General features: G+C 44.0%; 1 protein-coding gene across 7 annotated transcripts in view; it reads left to right on the forward strand.

Moving 5' to 3' along the window:
• Nucleotides 1-5,409: 5,409 nt before the first annotated feature.
• Rbm10 (RNA binding motif protein 10) overlaps nucleotides 5,410-15,113 on the forward strand; it is a 29,647-nt gene continuing 19,943 nt past the window's right edge. For 2 of the 7 annotated variants that reach the window (XM_015488137.2, XM_015488139.2), the window contains exons 1-2: nucleotides 5,418-5,975; nucleotides 7,719-7,860. In XM_015488137.2, coding sequence (XP_015343623.1) covers nucleotides 5,906-5,975; nucleotides 7,719-7,860 — 212 coding nt within the window. In that variant the 5' untranslated portion in view covers nucleotides 5,418-5,905. Of the gene's footprint in view, nucleotides 5,976-7,718; nucleotides 7,861-15,113 lie in introns of all 7 variants that reach the window. The other 5 variants (XM_015488133.2, XM_015488134.2, XM_015488131.2 and 2 more) reach the window with 5 other exon arrangements.

A 15,113-nucleotide genomic window follows, 5' to 3' on the forward strand; every position in this document is an offset into this window, starting at 1 on the left:
TTTTTTTTTTTTTTTTTTTTTTTTTTTTTGCGGTGACGGGACCTTGCGCATGCCAGGCAAGTACTTTACCTCTTTACCTCTGAGCTATATCCTTAGCCCTCAACAGTTCTTTCAGTGAGGACTTTTCCTTGGCCACTTGAACTAAATTTTCAACATATATACATGCGCATGTGGACACAAACAAAACCACAGATACACACATGCATAAATGTGGGTACATATGATACCCTTTTCTGCTTCATTTTTCTCAACATTTATCACTGTTACATATTTTACTTATTTATCTAGCAATTACCATTACCCCTAAATTGTTATTCCTTAAATGTATTGTCTGATAAAGGCCACAGTATGCTGAGCACTCTCCCTTATTACCTGGAAGACTGCTGGCTTGGTTTCTTTCCAAGCAAACCTGGCTTGATGCTCAAACCCCTTCTCAAAGCTCCAGTGATCATTCATTCTACAGGAACAAAGTATGGATCAGCAGCTAGCCTCCCAACCCAGAGGAGCTGCTCACAAGCTACATGGCTGGTCCTGAAACCCTGGGCTCAATACTCACTGAGGCCTCTGCAGATGCAAATGAATGATGGGACTAATAATAATGCCAGGTCTTCTGCAGAGTTATGTACTTTAAATAAAATTAAAGGGCCAGGTGCAGTGGAACATGCCTGTAATCCCAGTAGCTTGGGAGGCTGAGACAGGAGAACCGTGAGTTCAAAGCCAGCCTCAGCAAAATCGAGGTGCTAAGCAACTCAGTGAGATCCTGTCTCTAAATAAAATATAAAATAGGGCTGGAGATGTGGCTCAGTGGTTGAGTGCCCCTGAGTTCAATCCTGGGTACCCCAAATAAAAGCCCCCTCTTCCTGCTGATGGGCAGAATCAAAGCCTTTCGGACAGGAGTCCCCTGTATTTCTCCTTTGCTAGCAAAGCAATAAACCTTCTTTTTCCTTTTTCTAAAAAAAAAAAGATATTTTAGTTTTATTTCCTGGACAATCCATGAGAAGAACTGTAAGCAATCCCATTTAGACAGTCCAAAATTTTCTGGGATGTGCTTTGCTAATCTGTTTTCCATAAGCTTCTGGCCAACTTTGTGCAGTGTATAAAATCTAAGCTCTTTCTAATTATGGACCATGGAACCTTACTGTTCTGGCCCCTGACCACTTTCATAACCTCATCTCTAAACACTCTTGTCATCATAATAGTCCAGCCACACTAGCCTTCTGGTGGGATTTATCTAATGCTTTGTGTGCTTATTTATCCTCACCTTGCCCTTGTTAAGTCAACTTTTGAGACTAAGAGGCCTCTGAAATAAAGGGTTTCTTGAGCTATTACAGATAGTAGGCAAAGGTGAAAAGACCAGTTCTGGGACAAATTTCCTAAGTTACCAGCAGTATAGCCAGATAACAGTTGGAAAAATGTCCACTGAACCTAAGGGGCCAGGGTGTTGTATAATGAATGAATTGTGGGGAGAAGAAACATAAATCATTTATATTGGACATACACTGACTATAGATAAGAGGGGCAGGACACGGCCAGGTGAGCAAAGTCCTGGGATAGGCGGTTAGTCCATAAATAGAAGTTTTTGCTGCTTCTTGCTTGGTTGATTCAAAGCAGAATGCAATATTGCCTTGAGGGCTAATCTGCAGCATACAGGAAAGGAAATTTGGAGCAGTTTTTTTTTCTTTGTTGATTTAGCTTGAACCTGTCAATTAAAATGACCTCCACTTATCTCTGCCCCCCTCCATTCTCTGGCATGTAACTCAATTTAGGATATCTCAGAATGTCACCTACCAACCTATAAAGTCCTTGAGGACAGAGACTGTCTTATTTTGGGTCCCCCGAGAAGCAGACTCTGAGACAAGGATTGAAGTCAAGTAGTTTATGTAGGAAGTGATTCCAGGACATGCCCACAGGGCATTGGAAAAGTGAGGAAGTGAGACAATGAAGAGAAGGCAACCAAGGAAGTGTTGGAAGTGTTGTTTTGGTATCAGGGATTGAATGCAGGGGTGCTTAGTCACTGAGTCACATCCTCAGCCCTTTTTATTTTTCATTTTGACTATTTTGTTTTTTAGTTTTATTCTTCTTTTTCTTTTTTGTTTCTTATTTTTTATTTTGAGACAGGGTCTCACTTAGTTGCTTAGGGTCTCGCTAAATTGCTGAGGCTGGTCTCAAACTTTCGATCCTCCTGCCTCAGCTTCCCAAGTCTCTGGGATTACAGACATGCGCCACCACACATAGCAATCAATAAAGTGTTTTTTCAGTTGTTTATCACTGTGGGCAACTGGAGCATATTCCCACTGAGGGGTTTTGGGGCCAGTGGTGAACACACAAGTTGGACCATCTGAGGGGTGAGGGGAGAAGAGTATTTATCTACCAGCTCTCATCAGTCAGGGTTGAAGGCTACTTTGGGGCAGGGTGGGGGTCTTCATTTCATGGCACCTGCAATCTGCCTTCCAGAAAAGCCACGTAGAATCTGATGGTTGGAAGTTGGCCAGCGTACACTGGAACTGTAAGGCCTCAGGGCTATGGACAGGGAAATGATAGTACCTGCCACAGGGACCGCCTTGTTCACTGGGCCTTGTGCAGAAGAAATGCTCTGTTAGACTGAAGGATGGAGTTTGGTATCTGTTATGTTAGCAAAGCAAGTCTGGATCCCAAAATATCAACATTCAAATGGCCTTGGGGTCGAATGGTAGGATGAAACATGGTGATTATGTTCTCTGACTACTCACATCAGGCCCCCACCCTAGTCCTGGGATTCCTGAGAATAGAGGTTCATATCCACAGTGCCTGGCACACTGTAGGGGCCTAACACTCCATAGACACTCAATTTCCACCCCTTAATCCCAATGTGGGCCCTAAAATATCAGTCACCTGCCAAAATGGATACAATGGAAAAGATGGAAAAGGATAAATGATGGTGACTCTGCCACAGGGGAGTGTACATTGAAAAATTGGCATGATCTACTAAAGTTGATTATGTTTACTCCATAACTTAGCAATTGCATTCCTAGATATATTTCCAAGGGAAATGAATGCATATGTCCATCAAAAGATGTGTACAAGAGGGTGTGGTGGTACACACATGTAATGACAGTGGCTTGGGAGGCTGAGACAGGAGGATTGCAAGTTTAAGGCCAGCCTCAGCAACTTAACAAGGCCCCAAGTCCCCTGTCTCAAAAAATAAAAAGGGCTGGGGATGTAGCTTGGTGGTAAAGCACCCTGGGTTAAATCCTAAGTACCAGAAAAAAAAAAGATGGGAGATGTACACAAGAACATTCATAAAGAGCTAGAGATATGGCTCAGTGGTAAAGCATTTGCCTAGCACGTGGAAGGTACTGGGTGTGGTCTCCAGCACCACAAAAAATTATGTTAAAAAAATGTTCAGAAGCTGAGTGTCGTGGCACATGCCTATAATCCCTGCAACTTGGGAAGGGTAATCACAAGGCCAGCCTCTGCAACCTAGTGAGACTCTGTTTCAAAACATAAATAAATAAATAAATAAAGGGTTAGTAGTATAGCTCAAGTGGTAAAGCACCCCTGGGTTCAATCCCCAGTATCAGAAATCAAAACAGCTTGATGAGGGAAGTGTTCATCCTTAGGGCTATAAACCTGAAGGGCATGGATGGGCAGGGGATGTCAGCTACATAAGAGGTAAGTACCAAAAGTTCATCAAGGGCTGGGGTTGTAGCTCAATGGTAGAGCGCTTGCCTAGGATGTAGGAGGCACTGGGTTCAATCTTCAGCACCATATAAAAATAAATAAATAAATAAATAACTGAATGAAGGTATTGTGTCCATCTACAAATAAAAAATATTTTTTTAAAAAAGTTTATCAGACACATTCTATGCCAATCACTGCTCTAAGTAAGCAGAACATACCTAAATCTTTGCCCTTCTGGAGTTTGCATCCTGGTGTGGCGGGGTGGATTCTCTGAGCCACAGACTGAGACTATTATGGGTGCCTAGGTCAACATCCCCTTTCACTTCATTTTGGCAAATACAGGTTGGAGGGTAAAGAGTGCTCTCTTTGGGACCTATCCTTGAGTTGGTAGAGTGGCCCTAAGGAAGCACTCAGGTAATGATAGTCCTCATTTACAGGAAGGCTCATGTGGATATGGTTCCTGCTTTAGTCACATACATGTGGACTAGGGCCAGTCCTAACACTCACTCATCAGCCAGGGGCAGACCATTGCCTCTGGTGGTGGGTCCAGCAGGCCAGATGAGCAGGGATGGGGGTGGAGGTAGGGTGTTAATGCCAGCAGACAAGGGAAGGGAGATAGTCTATTCTCAGAGAGAAAATGAAGGGAGGAAGATTTCTTATTTGAGAAAGAGAATTGGGGCCAGGAGAGAAACACACACATGCAGAGATGTGGATTTGTCAAAATCTAGAGATGGAACCCAGGACCTCATATATGCTAGGCAAGTGCTGTACGAATGAACTAAATCCTCAACCCTGATGTGTCTTGAGTAAGAGACAACCCAGATTTGGAACAGAACGGAATAGAGAGCTACCTAGACTGATCAAGATATAAGACAGAGGAAGATATCTCCAAAGCCAGAGAGCAGCAGAGAAAGGAAGTAGACAAATACTCACCCTCAGCAATTGAAAAGCTGTTCTCTCATGCATCACCCTCAATCTTTGGTCATCCCATTCCATCTTCAAATGTAGGCCCCAAAGTGCTAGCTTATTTCTAAAGGTGGCTGCCATCAATATCTTCCTATATGCTACACTGCCACCCAGAGAAGCCCTTAACAACCCCATAAGAACTCTAGGGTAGTCTGTTGAAGAGAAGCCATGTGAAAGAAGACTGAAATGCCAGGCATGCGGGTGAAGAAACCATCTTGGATGTCTAGCTCAATTGAGTTTCAGATGACTCTAGCCCCAGCCATCATCTAATTGAGATCCCAAGAAGGGCCACCTAGTTAAGCCCATGCAACCCACAAATCATAAAAAAGATAATACTATATTATAGTTTTCAGCCACTAAGCTTTAGGATGTTTGTTACACAGTAATAGATAACCAGAGCACCCAGGAAAGGCTGCAGTGGCCCTTTTAAAGCTTGTGACACCCCCATCTTCAAACCCCCTTCACAACAAAAGCAATGGTAGCCAGTCAGATTTTTCAGTCCCTTTAATTACGCCCTCTGAAGAGTGGGTAGAATGGCAGGTAGCAGGTAGGGAAGGTAGTGCATCTTGAGCCCCACTCAGCAACTGGTCAGTCATCATCAGGCAGCTGGATTTTGCTGGGGTCAAAGCAGTTGGATTCCATGACGGGGAGGCCATTGGCCTCTCGGTATTTCACAAGCCTCTCAGCTTCCCGGCGGGCCCACTCCCGCATCCTGANCCTCCCTTGTCATGGCCTCATGGGACCCACCATGCTCTTATCCTCTTGGTCATGCTGAGAAATTTCATCTTGATAGGAAGAAAGCGGTGACATCTGGCAGGCCCCGTGGGGAAAGAGGTGGAGCTTCCGCTTCGCTTTCAACTTCAAAGGAAGCCAAGCTTCTAAAAAGCGGGCCTTGCGGGATTGGCCAATTGCTACTCTTTTTCTGGACTTGCGGGGCGTTTTCACGGGGAGTGGGGAGGTGGCATACGCTTGCCAATCAGAAGCGGCCAGGGCCGGCTGACGGCGGGCGGCGACCAATAGACGAAGCCGGCCAGAGCGCGCTCCCTTAGTAGGTGGATGGTGGTCGAAGCGCCGGCTCCCTTCTCCTCGTCGCCATTTTGTGCTGGTGATTGCGGCCGGCTGGGAGTAGGCGGCAGTGAGTTTCTTTGGGAGGGCAGCGCGCTTGGCGCTTCTCTCCTCCCCCCTCCTCTCTTCTGCCTCCAGCCTTGGACTTGATTGTTGAGCGCTCCGGCCTTGGCTGAGCTGGGACGGTTGGAGGAGGTGGCGGCGGGCCGAGGTGATGCCTGGGAGCCCTCCTTTGACAGCCCGGGCCGAGAAGGTGAGCGTCGACGCTGGTCGTGGGGGCGGAGGTAAGGGGTCCGGAGCGTGTGGGGGGTTGCTTAGAAGAGGCGCGAGGGCGGACTGCGGTCGGGGGTTCGCGTGGAGCCAAGGGATGTCTGTCTGGCCTGAACCGAGGAGGGGGGGTGTCTTTTTTTTTTTTTCCCCATGTTGGAGCAAAAGCGCGTGCGCGATTGGGACACGGGACGGGTGCACGCGGGTTGGGGGAAGGGAGGGACGGATGGGAGTGGGCTTCAGTGGCTTAGTGCGTTTGCCGCCCCGAACTTTATCCACGGGAAGGCGCATGTCTGCGACTTTGGTTTTTATCCATAAGGGAGGTATGCTGACTGACCTGTGTTACTTTGCTACTTATCTGTCCACGGAGAAATGTCCGTGGCTGTGGTCCTTATTCGTCGGGGAGGGGGAGGGTGCGGGTGCTGAGAGAGACTATGACTCTAGTCTTTATTTTTGGGATGTATATTTGTGACTCTGGTGGTTATTCTTGCAGGGGTTGTCTTGTTACTTGCCCATACCCACTTTAAGTGCAGAGCGACTGTCAGGGAATGTGTGATTTGCGCCCCTTTTCTTGGGGCGTTTCTGTGACACGGACGTTCATCAGTTGAAAAGGGGCTCAGTGTGTTGATTAGGCTCTTAACGTGGGATCCTTCTGTGATTTTGGTTCGTAGTTATTTGGGGCTCGTGTCTGTAACTTTGGCTCCTATCTGTGTGGATGCCAAAGTCTGGCCTTTTTGCCAGAGTCTGTTGAGGGTTTTCTCAGCCACCGGGGCCTGCTTCGGATTCTCACTTTTACCCATCTGGAAGCAGGTAACTCTGGTTCCCCCTGCCTTGAGGAGGAAGAGAAAATTAGTATGTGTGTACAAGGAGGAAAGGTGTGGTGGCAACCTAGTGTTGGGCAGGTGCTGTAACCGCCTGACTTCACCTGATTTCTGTTTAGAGGGTGGGGCATGATTCTGTGATATATTCTGACCCCTAGCAGGGTCACATGGCTCTCTAGACTCCCTTAGTTCTCATGGAAGCCCTGAAAGTTGGATGCAGTTCTTCTGCATCTCCATCCTAGCAGAAAAGCACAGTGTTTTGGAACAGCTCAAAAAGGGCCTCTTTTGCCTTGGAGAACTTGGCCTCAGAGCCCTGGGGAGAGAGCCACCTTGGGACCCGGCTGTACATCAGAATCGAGTTAGTTGCTGTGTGAGGGCCAGGGCTGTGTTTGGCCAGGAGCCCAGGGAGGTGGTGGCTGTCTCTTCTCATACTCCCCCAAAAGCCTTTCATGGTCTCCGCTGACTTGTTGGGTGCCGCCAGCATTTTGTTGAAGGATGAAATGGTACCTTGGGCAGGTGGAAGGTGCCTGGTGGAGGCCTGAGATTTCCATCCTTGCGAAGTCTCATCTCTGAGGTGCCTAATCTCAGGCAAATCTTTCTGCACTGGGAGTTCCCTTGAGGCAAGTAGCCCCCGGCTTGAATTTGCCTACCAGTCAGAAAGCCCTGATTCACTGAGAGACCCAACAGGTCTCTCCTGCAGAATGCTCCCTGATGAAGGCTTTGCTGTTTTCTCTGGCAGTGGGCTCAAGCCTCATGTTTGTGAGAAAAGGAAGAAGCAGGGGGGCCGCTTTCCTGCTCTGATGCACAGGAATAGTAGGAGGTTAAAAACAATGTCCCTGGGCTGAGGGACAGCAGAGAGCCTTGACAATGAGGGTCTCTCAAGGAGACCCTCTCTGCCCCCAACTGCCTTGATCCCTTTCTTCCTTCCCTTCTCCCCAGAGTCCCTGCAAGAGGCATCACCCAGGCTGGCAGATCATGGTGGCAGCAGCGGGGGTGGCTGGGAAGTGAAACGGAGCCAGCGGCTGAGGAGGGGCCCCAGCAGCCCCCGCAGGCCCTATCAAGACATGGAGTATGAAAGACGGTGAGTTTACTCCCGCCCCTCCCAAGCAGCCTAGGTTTGTTCCCTTGTGAGAACTGATCCAGGAGGATGCTAGGAAAGGACTTCTGGGCAGAGGAAACACATTGGACGAGTGGTTTCTTTTTGGCACACATTTATTTGGTACCTGTTGTGTGCCAGGACCTGTGGTAGGCTCTGGGAGTGCAGTGACGAATGAGACTTAAGATTGTAGGTCTCCCTTTTGAGACCTCTGTACTTAGGGTCTCATGAGGGAGACCACACACTTTACAGGTGATTACAAAACAGCTTGATCAGTACCGTGGTTGGATGTGAGGGTGGGAAGAGATCAAGAGAAAGGGAGGAATGAAGGCTGAGGCCCATTTTTCCAACTTGGGGGACCCAGATAGGTATGTGGTGCCATTCTCCAAAGTGAAGGCAGCCATTACAGGAGGATGAGGGGGAGGAGGAAAGGGAGAGATCAGGCCTGGGTTTTAAGAGTCAGGGATTTATTTGCCTGGAACATTGGGGCAAGCCAGATTAGAGTGGAAAGACTCCAGGAATGGGTGGGTTGCAGTTAGCAGGGTGCTTATCTTAGAAAGGATACTTACATACAATTTTATTTTTCAACTCTGATACAAACAAGAAACATTTGGGACACTGGGTAAATACAGAGTTCCTGGGTAAAAGTTTGTCATTCCTTGCCATCCTAGTGTATCCTTGCCACCCCAGGTGATTCTGAGGCAGGAAATCCGTCCACGACAAGTTTACCTAGGAAAGCAGATCTAACTCTCCCAGAAAGCCTCTCTTCAGAGTCAGTGAATGTGTAAAATGTCAGGGAGAAAACAGTTTCTGAAACATCTTACAGAAGGTTTCTCCTTGCTGGGTGCAGCCTGTAATCCCAGCTGCTTGGGAAGTTGAGACAGGAGCAGAGGCTGAGACAGGAGGATCGCGAGCTCAAACCTCAGCAATGGCGAGGCCCTAAGCAACTCAGTGAGATCCTGTCTCTGAATAAAATAAAAAATAGGGCTGGGGATGTGGCTCAGTGGTCAGATGCCCCTGAATTCAATCCCCAATACCAAAAAACAAAACAAAAGGCTTCTCCTGAGCTGGGGAATTAATTCGGTGGCAGAGCACTTGCTTAGCAGGTGCCAAGCTCTGGGTTCAGTCCCCAGTACCACAAAACAAACAAACAAACAAACAAAAAACAACAAAAAGCAAAAACAAAGGATTTCTCTTTTAAAGTGAAGAATTATAGTGTTTTGTTTTTTGAGAGGTGAACCCATATTTGAGATAGTATCATTGACTAGTATGATTCAGTCTTGACCTTCAAATATGTCTTTTCAAAGGCATTTGATTTTGGACTGTATTCACCAAAAGGACTCCCCATGGCTGTTTCTGAGTTTGAGTACGTGACATAATTGCTTTAGACTTTATTACCAATAAAGCCACTGGCTTTCTTTTGGCTTTTCAAGGATCTGAAGTGCAGAGGTTTGAGTTAATCACACTTTGCAGTTCAGGGTAGGTTTCTATCATAGGCCAGTCAGTAGAAAAAGCCCTCCTCTTGCTGTGTTTATTTTTTTGTTTGTATTCCCAATTCCCACCTCTGTGGGCAGCTGCTCTATTTTGCTTGATGTGTATCCTTCTAAAATAGGTAGTGTTGTTTCAAGTGTCTGTGTTTGCAATTTACACAAACTGCATAGTGCTACAGTCCTGTTCTGCTTCTTGAACTTCGTATTACTCAGCACTGTATTTTTAAGCTGTGTCTGGATTGCCGTGTGTATATTCGTGCTTTGCCTCTGATTGCTGCCAAAGGCACCATGGGGTGTGCTGGCTGCATTTTACTTAACGATTCCCCCAAGGATGGTTACCTGTTCTTAATTTTGATGTGCTAAAATCAATACTTTTTTGCCTTTTAATTTGTGCTTTCAGAATCTTCTCTTTTTTTTCTGCCCCAGATCACAAAGATTCTTATACTCTGTAGTTTTACCTTTTGCATTCAAGTCTTTAGAATCTGTTTTTTAATATGGTATAAGGTGGGTTCTGGTTTCATTTTTTTCATATAGTGGGCAATGCCCAGTACCACCTCCTAAGTGTCCATTCTTTCTCTATTGATTTGTGGTACCTCATCTGATTTCAAGTTTCCTCGTGTGATCTAATTTGTTCCATTGGTCTACTTGGTTATTCTTGTGCCAGAACCTCACTGTTTTCATTATTATGCCTCTACAGAATGTCTGAATAACTCCCTCTTTGCTCTTATTTTTTAAAGTCGATTTAGATGGGGCATGGTAGTGCATGCCTGTAATCCCAGTGACTCAGAAGGCTAAGGCAGGAGGATCACAGGTTTGAGGCCAATCTCAGCAACTTAGTAAGGCCCTAAGCAATTTCATGAGACCCTGTCTCAAAATTAAAAGGACTGGGGATGAAGCTCAGTGGTAGAGCACGTGTTTAACATTCATGAGGAGGGTTGGGGATTTAGCTCAGTGGCAGAGTGCTTGCTTAGCACAGGCAAGGCCCTGGGATGGGTCCTTAGCCCTGGCGGGGTGGGGGGTGGGGGCTAAAACAAAGGATTTAAAAAGACAAAAAAAAAAAATTTAAAAAGGTAACATTCATGCGGCCCTAGGTTCAATTCCCCAGTACTGCCATAGAAATTTATAAAGGGATAATGGGAACATGACATCTTCTGTGGGTCCTTCCCATGCCAGTTGTCTGTATTTTCTTAGTTTGTGCACCAACTAGATCCTGAGTCAGTTGATGTGATAATGAAAAGGAGGATGCCTGTGCCACAGATCCAGAGAATTCTGGAAGCTTTCATGCTGAAATTGTTGTAAGCTATGAGGCATCTGGATACTTCAGCAGGATCCAACTACTTCTTACTTTCATCTTTCACCTACATTAAGGCATTGACTAGTGTCATCTCAGTTAAAATTCTTGTTGAGTTTGTTTTTATTTTTTGCAGTACTAGGTTTTGAACTCAGGAGCATGCTCTACCACTGAGCTATATCCCAGCCTTTTAATTTTTTTTATCATGTATTTTGAGACAGAGACTCATGAAGTTGCTGAGGCTGGCCTCAAAACCTGGAATCCTTCTGCCTCAGCCTCTTGAGTAGCTGTGATTACAGCATGTGCCTCCATGCCTGGCATCAATATCAGGAAATTTAATAATGATATAATACTTTCATCTTATATAAAGCCCATATTCAGATATTATCAGTTTTCTCAATAATGTCCTTTATAGCTGGTTTTCCTCAATCCAGGATTCAATCCAAGATCACACATTGCCTTAAACTCCTTTGTATTTTTAGGCTCATTTAATCTCTCGAACAGTTATTTGGTCTTTGTCTTTTATGACCTTAGCATGTTTTAAGGTCAGTTCTTTTGTATGTAAACTGTTTCTTAGTTTGAGTTTTTTGAATACTTAGGAAATTTGGGCAGAAAATTTATTTAGTGATCTCTGTATATTTACTAAACTTGATTTGTAATTGTAATATTTAGGGCATTTGCATTTGTATTTATCAGTGATCCTATGATTTTCTTTTCTGTATTTATCTGGGATTGGAATCAAGGTAGTCTCGTGACATGAATTGAATAGCCTTTGCTCTTTCTCTTTTTATTGGAGAAATTGTTCAAAAATGTTACTTTTAAAACATGGTAGGTGTTGATAAGATACACACACACACAGGATTGAATTCAGGAATACTTTAACACTGAGCTACATCCCTAGCGCTTTTTTGTTTTTGAAACAGTCAGTTGCTGAGGCTGCCTCTAACTTGGGATCCTCCTGATTTGCTGGGATTACAGGTGTGTACCTCCAGGCCTGGTTAGAACTCACTTTTAAAAGCATCTAGAGGGCTGGGGATGTGACTCAAGCGGTAGCACGCTCACCTGGCATGTGTGTGGCGCTGGGTTCGATCCTCAGCACCACATACAAATAAAGATGTTGTGTCCGCCAAAAACTAAAAAATAAATATTAAAAAAATAATAATAAAATAAAAGCATCTAGATCTGGGACTGGTGGCACACACCTTTCATCTCAGCAACTGGGAAGGCTGAAGAAACAATTTAGCAAGACCCCGTCTCAAAATTTAGAAGGCAGAGGGGGCTGGGGATGTGGCTCATTTGTAGAGTGCCCCTGAATTCCATCCTCAGTACTACACACACACACACACACACACACCATCTGGACCTGGGTTTTTGTTTGTTCAATTTTGCAGTGCTGGAAATTAGACCCAGGGCCTTATACATGCTAGGCAAATGCTATAAGGCAAATGCTCCACCACTGAACACCCCCAGCCCAGGACCTGGGTATTTGATTATCATTCCATCTCTTTTTTTATATTTATTTATTTATTTTTTAGTTCTCGGTAGACACAATATCTTTGTTTGTATGTGGTGCTGAGGATCGAACCCGGGCCGCACGCATGCCAAGCGAGCACGCTACCGCTTGAGCCACATCCCCAGCCCTCATTTCGTCTCTTTTTTCTGTCAATTTTGGTATTATGTGTTCTTTAGAAATATACTCATTTTGTGGAGGTCCCCATGTATTGTGTGTCTATCTTCCTCCAGTTGTGTTATAAAATGAGTCTGCCTTTGGAAGGTTTTTTGCTCTGTGGCCAATTAAAAGCATTTCCCACTATCTAAATATTTTTTGTCATCCTGGGTGTCACAGAGTTCAGGATTTCATCCAAGAATTTAGGGGGCTGGGGGCATTAGCTTAGTGGTAGAATGCTTCCCTGGGTTTGATCTCCAGCATTGCCCCCATAATAAATAAGTATATAAATGAAAAAATCAAAATTTATTTGTATCAATTTAGTTCTTATATTCTGATAAAGAGTTCAAATAGCAAGGGATACCTATAGTAAACAAACATGGAAAGACCATTATATCCACAATCTTAAAAATAACTCATGCTATTGATGGGTGACTCTTTTTCAGTGCTGAGGATCAAACCCAGGGATTCTCTACCACTGAACCACATCCCAAGCTCCTTTTATTTTTTTAGTTAGAGACAGGGTCTCACTAAATTGTTGAAGCTGACCTTTAACTTGTGATCCTTCTGCCTCAGACTCCCACGTAGCTAGAAATTGCTGGGATTATAGGCATGTGCCACAACTAGCTTGACAGTAACTTCTCATTTAGGCTTTTATAGTAAAGAAACAATTGGGGTCCCAAGCCAAGCTCATAAGGACAGACTTCATTTTGTTCATAGCAGTATCTATAGCACCTAAATGGTGCCCAACTCATAGCAAGTATTATGATAATAATTGTTGAATGAACAAGTGAATGAACAATTATAAAAAAAAATAGAAAACAAGAAAAATGGCTGGAGGCATTTTTTTTTTTTTCCCTACTAGGAATTGAACTCGGGGCTTCACAGATGATGGGCAAGTGCCCTACTATTGAGCTGCATCCTTAGCCTTTTCCAGTATTTTAATATGAAATTTCAAGCATATAGACAAATTAAAAGACTTTTACAGTAAATTCCTGTCTACTCATCCACTAGATTATACCATTTCACTATACTTGCTTTATCTCAAGTATGTTATTTTTTACTCTTTAGATTTTTAAAAAATATATTTATTTATTCATTCATTCATTCATTTATTTTAAGTGGTAGTTGGACACAATACCCTTACTTTTATTTATTTATTTTTATGTGGTGCTGAGGATCTAACCCAGGACCTTGCATGTGCGAGGCAAGCACTCCACTGCTGAGCCACAACCCCAGTCCCCTCTTCAGATATTTTTGATTTTTACAAAGCCAATTGTATCTGTTTTCTTTTATGATTTCTGCTGAGGAAGGCCTTTCCCATGCTTGAAGTAATGAGTTTTGTTGTTAGATTTCCTAGTACTTTTTATGTTTTCTATTTGGAGATTTAAATTTTTGATCTATCTGGAATTCATTTGGAATAAATGAGGTAGAGGGCTGGGATGTGGCTTAGTGGTAGAGCACTTGCCTAGCATGTGTGAGGCAATGGGGTCAATCCTCAGCACTGCATACAAATAAATAAAGGTTCATCAACAACTAATAAAAGTATTTTTAAAAAGGTAAGGTAGAGGCACAGTGGTACATGCTTGTAATTCCAGCTACTTGGGAGGCTGAGGCAGGAGGATCACAAGTTTGAGGCTAGAAGTAAGGTAAGTATACAACTTTATTTTTTGGTGGTCAACACATTTTTTTCTGTAGAGATAGTGAATATTTTTAGCATTGCAGACAGTATGATCTCTAGTGAAAGTATTCATAGACCACATGTAAATGAAGGAGTATAGCTGTATTCCAGTAAAACTTTACTTAAAGTAACTGGATTTGGCTCATTAACTGTAATTTTCTGTTCCCTAGGCCAGATAGTTATCACCACTATTTATTGACTAATCCATTTTGCCTTGTTAATTTCAGACATAACTTTTGGATTGTACTAAATTTCTGTGTGCATTTTTATGTGCTGTGGACTCTATTTTGCTGATCTGTGTGTGTGGTCTTTTGTTCGTTTGTTTGCTTGTTTTGGTACCCCAAATTGAACCCAGGGGCACTTAACCACTGAGCCACATCCCCAGATCTTTTTTATTTAGAGACAAGATCTTGCTGAAGAGCTTAGGACCTTGCTAAGTTGCTGAGGCTGGTTTTGAACTTGCAATCCTCCTGCCTCAGCCTCCCAGCCACTGGGATTACAGGCATGTGCTACTGTGCCCGGCTCATGTTTTAATTGATCTACTTTTATAATATGTTCTAATACTTGGTAGAGCTCCTCTAGACATTTTATTCTCTTTAATGTTTTTATTATTGCATTACAGTTATATATACTAGTGAGGTTCATTTTGACATAATCATAAATGTATAACAGTTTACTTATTTTCAATGCCTAGGACTTCCCTCCCTCTGGTCCCCTTCCTCTGCTGTACTGGTTTCCTTTCTGTTTATTTGTTTTTTGAACAGAATTTTCCTGACTTTGTAAAGTTGTTCCCTTGTCCTCTGCTATATTTGGCTTTTTCTAGAGTTGTTTTTGCAGTGCCAAGGATTGAACCTAGGGGCCTGAGCATGCTATGCAAGCACTCTATACTGAAGTACCTGCCCAACCCATTTAAATTTTATTTTGAGGCAGGAGCTCCCAGAGTTACTTAGGCCAGCTTTGAACTTGGGTTCCTCTTGCCTCAGCCTTCCAGGTTCTTGGGACTACAAGTGCATACCACTGTGCCTGGCTTCTTTGCTGTTTCAACAGTGCTGTGATGAATAGTGTTTTTATGTATGTGCAAGTATATCTGTACTTTAAACTCCAAGAAGT

The sequence above is a fragment of the Marmota marmota genome, unplaced genomic scaffold, assembly GCF_001458135.2.
Source record: "Marmota marmota marmota unplaced genomic scaffold, marMar, whole genome shotgun sequence".
In the NCBI taxonomy this organism is placed as follows: Eukaryota; Metazoa; Chordata; class Mammalia; order Rodentia; family Sciuridae; genus Marmota; species Marmota marmota.